We start from the raw sequence: 10,457 nt of genomic DNA on the forward strand, positions 1-10,457 counted from the left end.
ATCAATAACAGAAGAGGAGAAAAGAGGGTGATTTACATGCAAAATGCTCACCCTGGGCGACAATGAGCAATGGTGGATGGGTCTCCCCCTCCCCATGCCTTTTTTCAACCTGAAGCCACACCCCTCTTCTCCCAAACAAGAGCCCTCGACTCCCACCCCTGGGGCTGGTAGAGCATAACAACCTGGACGTGCCCGGGGCTGGGCTCCAGGCTCCATGCCCTCACCGTGGAAAAATTAAGTCTGTCCTGGCCAAAACCAGAACACTCCATTACAAGAACTTGCTCTTAATCAAGAGATGAAACACTACTTTTCCAGTAAGATTAGGGAAACCAGAAATTTGCGTTCAAATGCCATATGTATTTTATGCAAGAAGGATATGACACATTAAAGATTATGGAGGGGAAGGAAAAAAAAAGGAGCACAAGGGGAATCAATCAATCTGCTAAAGCACTTCTGTAGCTAAAATCCATACTACTTAGCATGAATGGGAAAAGTAATAATCAGAGATTTACAACTTAAAGAGTTTTTGATTCTACAAACACATTCAATATAGCATTGTCACCAAGATCAACAAGACTACTCATCTGCATAAGAGAAGGAAAACCATAGGAAGGCAACTTAATTTATCTTTTTGTCAATGTTATAATATCCATGATAAAATCAAACACCCGAAAACTAAATATTACCTATGAAGGACATCCAATAATTTAAGAAGAAAATACACAGCTCAAGTAAACAGAACTACATCTGCTAAACCCTCATTTCTTAAATGATATCTGATCCTTTTTAAGGAAAAAATATTTAAAAACTTGGGGTATGCACTTGGACCAGATACACTTCCCTGTAATGTGTGTTGTCCCAGATACAAAAATAGCATACCATGCATTACTAAAACAGAGACCTAAAATATATGTATATTAAACTTGGCCTTTATTTTTGTTACCATTACCTGATGAAGGAAGGAGTTCCAAATGAATCTAATGCTACAGTAGTTTCTTGAACTGTGGACCTCACCGAGAAGGCTACCCCAGAACTCTCCATCAAAGTTAAAATATATGGCCTATCCATTTTTTAGAATTATGATTAAGAAATGTTTGTTATCTGACAGAATCGAGATTTCACTCAACCAGGAAACACAAATTCTGCTCTCTAGGATGTCATCAGTTAAGCTAATGAGCAGGATAACCAATCCATCTTCCGGGGTGAAACAAACCTGGAGGATTTGTAATAAAGATTAAAGACAAGAACAGTCTCAAATTTCTAGATATTCTGCTTTGAGGGACAAACCTTAAAAACGAAGACATCTGCACAGCAAAATGAACTGGTTAACTCTAAAGCAGCAGATACCTGACATTTACAGACATTTCAAATAAGTAAGTAACCACAAATTGCTTGAAGAAAATAGTACAACCAAGTCACTTAGAGCCAACTGGTTGATAACGTAAGACACTGGAGTAGTCCCAAACCTCTACTTAAAAGTAAGCAAAAACATGCATGTACCATTTGCTGAAAATTACACTCAAATACTGAATTTTCAGTATTAATAATACTGGAAGTATTTGTACAGTTTAATTAGCTTTAGAAGTTTTTTTTCTTGGTTATATTATGTATACTTAAGTATTTCTTTGTGCAAGTAGAATCAAAAACTATAGAACATGTGAATGTGTTCTCAGTTCAAGCCTGGCCTACTTCACTACCCAGTGTTTACTTCTTAGCAGAGCTTCAGATTGTTTCATAAGATATATCTGCTCTCTTCTGTAAAATGTTTCTTGCCTGCCTGAAATGGATTATCATATACAAGGGACAATTTACACTCTAGAGTCCTCTGAAATACCAGATAATGGAATAAAACATCAGGAAATGGAATGAAGCTGCAACAGGGGAAGTTCATACTCCACATCATGAAAAGCCTGAGAGGGTGGCTGGTCACTGGAACAGGCTCCCTAGGGAAATGGTTACAGCACCAAGCCTGTCAGTTCAAGGATCACCTGGATGACACTCTTAGCCATATGGTTTAGCTTTAGGCAGTCCTGCAAAGAACAGGAAGTTGGATTCAATGTCCCTTATGGGTCCCTTTCAGTTTGGGATATTTGGCCTTGGCCAGTGGTCAGTCCACCTGGAGCCGGCTGGCATTGGCTCTGTATGACATAGGGAAGCTTCTGGCAGCTTCTCCTAAAAGCCACCCCTGTAACAACCCTGCTACCAACATCTTGCCATGCAAACCCAATAAAATTGGGTCACTCAAATTTACCAGAGAAGACCGTATCCTTATGTATGACCAAATGATCAACTGTAGAGACTTAGGGCAGCCCAAAATAGGAATTACTTACAGCCTTTGTACATTAACTTACAAGTACAAAAAAAACGAAGCTACTACAACACTTGTAAATACACCTTCATTTCTTAAATAAAAAATCAACAAATAATAAAAATAAATTATAAGTTTATGGAAGTGTTAAAATTTCACAGCTGCATGACCACATGGACATTGTTCACGGAACAAAAGAAAGCACTATCAGGAAACTTCTTAACTGATTTCTAAAATTCTCCCATGGTTTGTAACTATTTAATGTCATTCAAGTTCACCTGTGATTTACTGCATATTTTGACTTAATAAGCCTAATTAACATAGTATCAACACCACACAACTACAACAGCATTTATTCTTTACCTCAACATCCAAGCTGATAGAAAAATACCTGAATGGTATGACCAAGATCTTGGTATTTCCCACTGCTGTCAAAACCATTCTGAATTCTTTTGACCGTTACACACAGACAGAATTAAACAACCTGTAACCTAGATTTATTTATGTTGACTGATACATCAGCTCTTTGAATTCAAAATCAAACCAGGAAACTTTTAATATGCAATAAAGACACTTCACAGAGAGACACCCATTCCTGCACTGTGTACTGCTGGGATATCATACCTTCTGAACAGAAGCTATTTCACTTTTAAAAGTAAAACTGTGCAAATTGTCCAGAGAGATAGGTGAGGATTTTTTTTTACTCTCCTTACTGTGCATGAGTACAGATTAAGCAATACAGAGGACAAAGTGGAACAACTGTGTTGCTGAAAGCAAATTAGGACTCCTGCTTAAAGGCACAGCATCTGATTTTTGCTCTCGCACAACTGCAACTATAAAAATAAGAACGTAAGAATGGGTTTGTATCTGTATTTCTACTTTGATTAAGGTGACAAAAATTGCTTGACTAAATACACTCATAATTAATAGATGCCTTCAAATTAAATTTTCTTTCAGAATTAACAAGTTCTTAAAGTTCAAAATGGTAACAACTATTCTACTCTATCACACAAACTATACCATTTTTATTCAAAAGATAGGTAAATCCACAAGAAAAAAAATAAGAGTTTACCTACCGTTTTGAAGAGATCAGTCTAAGTATTTCAGATTCCTCTTCAGAACTAAGTGTTTAGTTCAACAAAATGCACCAAGATTTCAAATCAACTAATCAAAATCCCACTACAGCTCACCATGCTCCACTCCCATAATGTGCTGCAGTAGCCTAAGCAGCACATTCTTCATCATACTACCAAGAGGCCGACCAAAAAGTACAATTCAGCCAGAACAAGTGGAGCGAAATTTTATGTTAAAATTTCAGCGTGAACATTATATTAACAATCATGTAAGTGTTTTGTATACCCTTAAAATTTTCCATTTAAGTAAAGACTTTTCATTAAAAAATCATCTAAAAAATCAATGTTTGACTTTCAATTTTCAGGCAAAAGCCTGGACCAACCATGATTTTAACATGCTCTCACTCTACCTAATCAATTCACAGAAGAAAAATACATCTACTCATCTCTATTGTAAGTATTGTCCAGAAGAATTTAAACTCTGCGAACCATTGGTCACATGCAGCACCATTCCTTATGCAGTGAGAGAAACCTAACACCAAACTTCAACCACAAGGTTTAAAAGTCAAGATCAGCAACTTAAACCTCATTTGAAAGAAAAAAACCCATCCAACTCCTCATCTATCCTTGGAACACTGACACAGTGTTCCTTGTTTCTCATTTTGTGAAGTTATCAAAATAATTTAGAATATCATTCCAAATATTATTGAAGTGCAAGTCCATGACATGTCATCATGCCCTCAGTGAAATCAAGTAAAATCTTCCATTAACGTTCCATCTAGATTCTGTTCATGTACAACGCAATGATGGATAATGAAATGTGGGAAACACTGAGAGGACAGTACTGAGAAAAAGGTACATGGCCTGACTCTTGGGGATGTCCTGTGCTAGGCTGAGTTGGACTTGATGATCTTCGGGGGTCCCTTCCAACTCAGTATGTTCTGTGAAGACCACAGTGTAAAATGCTATTAAAGCTAAGCACTTCAGCATCAAGGCTGTCATCTATGATGGGCACTGCAGGGTTTTTAAGCAGGGCTACAGATGTCTGTTCATCAAGATTCATGAGTTTTCACTGCAGCCAGAATTAAAATGCTTATACGTTTTCAGTGGAAAAATTCACTCCTGGAGGAAAAACCCTTTAAGGCTGAACTTTTCTTATCTACTGATCACTCACTGGGAAGGATTTTTACCCCACTTCATTTTTATTTACTCTCTTCAGTGACCAAGTATTACAACTGAAAAGGCAATGAAATTCCCACAGGTTAAAAAAAAGAATATTTTTTTCACCATCAAAGAAATGCACTCTATGGATAACAACAGTACTCTACCTAGACTCAGCAGAACTTCAGAAGTGATGTGTATCAGACACATCTGCAAACTAAAAATATTGCACCTCTGTGGTTTTACTAATCTGCAAGTCTTAAAAACCAAGAAGAGATTAAGAATCTATCTCATCACTTGTGAAGTGATGACTAGCACCAAAACTCATTAGGTAACAGGGCTGAAAACCAGCATCTTCCTTCTGGCCTAAACCTGACTAGCTTCAGTTTACAGATAATGTCTTAAATCTTTATCTGCTCGTCTAAAAATCCTTATCCTAGAAGGCATCTTCTTCTTATGTAAGTATTTCAGCACAGGACTCAAAATTCTAGCAAAACAGACAAAGGCTCTCCAAGCTCTTCTCTGAAAGACAAGGCTTCCACTTTTCCTACTAGATTTTGAGATGTCTGAACTCATTTTAAATGAACACCTTCTGTCACATACAGACACCAGCACTGGACAGTAAAATGGTTTTTCACTAATATATTCTGTATACAGTACATATTTGTACTGCTACTTGGTATTCCCTACTCAAACATCTAACAATTGCATTTGTTCCCTTAGCCACTAAACAAACTCCGTGTGATAGTTGTAACTGCCTAATTCTTATCCAAGTTACTGCTTTTAAAAATACAAGTAACTTCTATATTCTCATCTACTCACAAATGGAAAGCAATAGGTGAAAGAAGCACAGTGGGGAAACTCTGGGAGAAGGAGAGAAGTAGTAAAACAGACTGCTGAGCTGCTACCTATTTTTAAGTCACTATCACACACTTTAAGTTAAACATTTATTGGCAGGTGATACCTAAAGGTGAGAAATGTGGTTACATATCCTAGACCATGGAAGGACAATGTGTGTAAGAGGTAGCCAAGAGTAAAAAAGTATTTGTAATGTCATATTCGAGATACTAAGACAACATCTCTAAGACAGCCACAGAAGAACATGAACTACAGGGAAGTCAGGGCAGAAGGTGGTTTTAAAGGTAAAATCAAGAAATCACACCTTAATATGGGGAAGAAATTACAGAGAAATCACTCAAGAAGTCACATAGAAAAACTGAGTCTTCCCCTCTATAACATAACTGTTCCAAGATCAATATCTTTCAGTATTGAAAACTGCAGTTCCGTGATACTGTAAAAAGAGAAAAACTTGGCAAGGTTCTCAAGAATATCACTGCAGCTACAAAGGCATTAAATGACATCATCAAGACCAGTTGGTCACACAAATTATACTGTGCCTAAAAATCTGATGAACATCAACAGCTCTTCAATTTCTGGGAGTAGAAGACACTGATTGAGTTCAGATTTGCCTGCAGCTGTAACAACCAATAATTTTTGTCATTCTAAATGAGAGGGTAAAATCTCAAGACAATAAATTCTCCTCACTTGTCAAGCACCAGTAGAATTACAAAGTACTGAGATGTATTCTTATCAGACACTAAAACTGTGAGACATACAATGAAATGCAGCATTTTTTCTTTTCCTCAACAGAAGTCTAGGTCTTTCAACCACAGAACCTGAAGATCCTTTGGATAATACTGCAAGTAGTAAAACTTATATTAATTCAAGTTCTATGGAACAAAAGTACAGTTTTTATACTGACTTTACTAATGAAAGTAGACAACATTACTCAAAAGAACTAATAAACAAGTAAGTTCTTTCTCGGAAAAATCTGATGTTTATTTAATGTACATTTAGAAAAATAAGATAAATGGAGAGATGGAAGAATCCCCAATCTCTCAGAGTTTATTAACTGCCCATAAAGAATACAAAAAAGACCACTGTGACAAACTAGCCCAAAATCTTGTCCCTGCAGCCAAAGCAGTTAAAAGACACTAACCTTGTCTGTCCATTGGAGCAATACAGCTTAATGCACACTATTCCCAACCTACCCTTAAAAACACCCAATGGAACAAACTCTACAGTTTACTAAACCACCTATTCAACTGGTTTATAATATTAGCAATCCTTTTTCCAATACCTAACTCTAAAAAATGTTGCATTTCAAGTCAATTTTATTTCTTTCTCTCTGCAGCGTACATGAAGAGCTAATGAAGAAATTCAGCAGCCACTTCATAGATGCTTTTAAGATATGCCTCTCTTTGCCCTATTCTTTAGCTGCTTTTTTGTTAGAGAAAACCCCCAAAGCTTTATACTTTCCATATGTAGCTTATTGTTCTCTCCACTCTGAATTCTGAAGAGCATGGAAAAGACTGTCAGGATAAGCCAGCTTTTTTGAAAGGACTGCATTTGAGTGCTTTAAAGCTCAAACAGAACAAGCTGGTATGGCACCGCTGAAATTTTTTGCGGCAGTATTTACTACTAAATGAATGCAATTCTGAACCATGGCTTACAGCACTTTAACTGTTGTTTCCTTGCTGATGTCCCAAAAGATGAAAAAACCATTGACAAAATACCTAAATCATAAATACCAAAATACTTAAAGCATTTGGACTAACTGTACCCTTTAATTTGTGAAGATAGCTGAACAGTCTAAGTATAAATCCTATGAACGCACAAGAATACACATTTATGTAGCTTGATTTAACAGTTCACGAGTAAAACTTAAATGGGACTTTGCTGTAGCTTATTCAGTTTCACAACACTTGACTAATATCAGTGTCAATCACAGCTACATATATTTTAGCAGAACATTTAGAAGCTTTTCCCACATAACTGATTCTTCTGTATTAAAATATTGAACATACTAAAAAAAGTAAACAGCACAGTAAACTTACTGTTTCGGTCATGCTGTCAACTTGTCATAAAAGTACTATCACTTTGAACAGTATTAACTGCTTGAGACATTGTTTTAGTACCTGGGAAGTACCCAACAGAACCATAAAAAAACAGTCTTGAAAATCATCAAGCCTGAGCACACTTTTATTACCACTGGTCATTTTCAACACTACCATGTGAATTCACTTCCTTTTTCTAGTTGCTTACACTTTTCCAGTTTCAAGAGCAGTCTGTTCGTATGCCAAAACCGAACATATACTCAGCAGTATTTGAATAATGCATCAGAATATATGCTTCTGACACATGCTGCAGTATCAACACTGTTAAATATAGTCTTTTATAGAACTGGAACAGTGAGTGATGACAGCTGAAATGAGGTGGGCTAGTTCTACTTCTGTGTATTCATAGTTAATTTTCTGTAAGTTAATGCTTCAGCCTTTGTCTATGGGTGACAGTTTCACACAGGAAGAGATGAAGAGGTTGAGTCGTGGAAAAAGTGTCAGTTCCTTATTTTTTCCCCTCCTAAAAAATAGTCTCATTTCCTAGCCTCATAGAACTACAACTACAGAAGATCAATTACCAAATACACGCCAAAAAGAGGTGCTTATTTAACCTAATTCTTTTCAGCCGTGGATTATTCTGTTGACAATTTGTACCGCCTACTAAGAAATATTTTACGACTGACCAGAAAAACATATTTTTCAAACGTTCATTGTCGAAAAAGCGTCATAAGGATACATTCGCACCTTCAGGGACTCTTTCTTAGGAAGCTAACACGTTTACAGTCGCAATAAAATTTAAACTCAAGGCTTATCACAGCCACGGACTGGCATCAGAGCACCCAGGCCAGGGTACAAATATAATTTCTGACAACCTGAAGGTGAAGCCGGGGCCATTTCGGCCTGGATAATGGAAGAAACGCCTGGTAGCAGAGCTCTTCTCCCCCACCTCAGGACTTCTCGCGCAGCCAAAACAAGCCCCCTGCGGACCCCGGGCCCGCCATCCGGGGCTGCCACCGGGCAGCGCGCCCCGGCAGCCGCGCCGCTCCCTCCCTGCCCTCCCCCGCAGGGCGCTGACCTCGGTGCCTCCCCGCCGCCCGTCCGCAGCCCGGCCCAGGCCGAGGCCCCGCCGCACCCAGGCGGCCGCTCCCCGCCTGGCAGGAGCTGCGGGAACCGAGCGGCGGGAAGCGCGGGGAACAGCACTGCCTCCCTGCCCTTGTCACCCGCCTCCACTTTCCCGGCAGCGGGAGGGACGTCGAACCGCCCCCGGGAGCGGGTGGGGGGAGGGCGAGGGGAAGGAGGTCGGTCCCTCCAGCAGCCAAGCGCCCCCGGGGGCGGGGGGCGCCGCCCGCGCCGGTTCGCCCGAGCCCCCCCCGCTCCTCCCTCACCAGGTGTCGCCCTTGCGGAGGGCGGTTTTGAGCAGCGCCGCGACGTCCGTGCGCTGAGTCTCCAGATCCGCCGCGCCTCCCTCCGCCATCTTCTCCGCCCGGCAGAGGCAGCGGCGGCAGGGGCAGGAGCGCGCCGCGCTGCATGCTGGGAGTGACGCCTGCGGGGAGCGGCCGCGGCCCCGCCCTTCCCAGAAGCCGCGGGGCGGGGGCCGGAGCGGGCCCGGGTGGCGCAGCGCCCCCTCGCGGCCGGGAGGTCGCTCGTCCCGTTCCCCCCGCCCGGGGGGTGACGCGCGGGCGACATTTCCCGCAGTGCCTTAATTGAACGCGTGCACAATTAGCTCCCTTATGCCTCGCTACCAGATGAGTGGTTTGGATCACCATAATTCATATGATGATACCGTCTGTGTTGTGCAAATACTGTTTGAGAGTTCAAATAGTGTGTGTGACTTGCATTAGCTTTTCCAGACCTTGGGAGAAACCAACGGATAATTTGTTGTGTTTGTTTCAGTCGCTCTTAACGTGAACCTTGTACAAACAGTGCAACCTGTTGCTTGGCATTTCACACACACACACAAAAGAATAAGGCCATCTATTACATTACATAACCAGGTTCTCTCTGTCTTCACGTTTGTATAGAGATTTCAAAGAATCAAAATGGTGGGGGAATTTAAGGCTGGGGTGCTGATTACAAATATCTGAAAACAAGAGCTTGTTCTTGTAGATCTGACTGGTGTATGTGTAAAGCCTGCAATTGTATATCTAGCCCCCTTCGTCTGCCCAGGTCATTACAGCCTGCTGCATTGAGTAACTAACACTAGGGATTATTTTAGGCTGCCAGTCGTGTATTATAAGCTGTTAGGCATTATTAGCTAATTAGCACGTAAAATCTAGTAGCATGTAGCTGTTACAAACAGCACTAAAAAGTGCTACTTAGACACGTGCACTGCAAAAAACAGTGGAAGTAAGGCTGTTATGCAGACATGGTAGCACAAAGCTAAGTAAGTATTTTGTCAGGATTATCAGTAAGGATGATGATGCTGAAATAAAGACAAAATCATTTGTGTAACACAAAAATCATATCGAATATGTAAGAACTCCCAGGACCTCAGAGCAACTGGTGATGACATTCATATCTTCTTTAAGAGCTGGAATGTGAAATTCCAGAAGGAGGGGCAAGGAAGTACAAGATAAGTGTTAGGGAGGCCTGTGGATCTAATGGCTACATTTAATGAGAGAGAACTGAACTGGACAACGAGAAGGTTTTCAGCCACTTCGGGAACACATTTCTGGGTTAGAATCTCCAAGATTAGAAAGAACTTTGACAAGTTCCCACCCCACACACACACACCAGGGCTTGACAGATAAGAAGACTGTTTTACACTCTGAAAGTTATCTCTATGCCTAACTTGAATTTATACAGAAATTATATTTCCCTGGAAATTTTGGGGAAAATATTTCTCAATCCACCGTGCTGGAAAACAGCTTCATTGTTCATCAGGCTGTAGCAGGACCTTCAACAACTTACTTTGCCAAAAGGTTCACCTGGAGCCACCCATGCCTCTGTGCTTTGTGTTGCATAACTGCAGTTACTCGGTGAAAGATCTCCTATTCCTGACTTCAGTCTATTTGT

At 40.4% G+C, this 10,457-nt stretch overlaps 1 protein-coding gene across 3 annotated transcripts in view; it reads right to left on the reverse strand.

The window, feature by feature from the left end:
- Positions 1 to 8,981, reverse strand: part of USP15 (ubiquitin specific peptidase 15) — a 60,979-nt gene extending 51,998 nt beyond the window's left edge. Inside the window, exon 1 of one of the 3 annotated variants that reach the window (XM_032106214.1) lies at positions 8,828 to 8,973. In XM_032106214.1, coding sequence (XP_031962105.1) covers positions 8,828 to 8,916 — 89 coding nt within the window. In that variant the 5' untranslated portion in view covers positions 8,917 to 8,973. Of the gene's footprint in view, positions 1 to 8,827 lie in introns of all 3 variants that reach the window. The other 2 variants (XM_032106215.1, XM_032106216.1) reach the window with 2 other exon arrangements.
- Between the last annotated feature and the right edge of the window lie 1,476 nt (positions 8,982 to 10,457).

The sequence above is a fragment of the Corvus moneduloides genome, chromosome 4 (assembly GCF_009650955.1).
Source record: "Corvus moneduloides isolate bCorMon1 chromosome 4, bCorMon1.pri, whole genome shotgun sequence".
NCBI classification, from domain to species: Eukaryota; Metazoa; Chordata; class Aves; order Passeriformes; family Corvidae; genus Corvus; species Corvus moneduloides.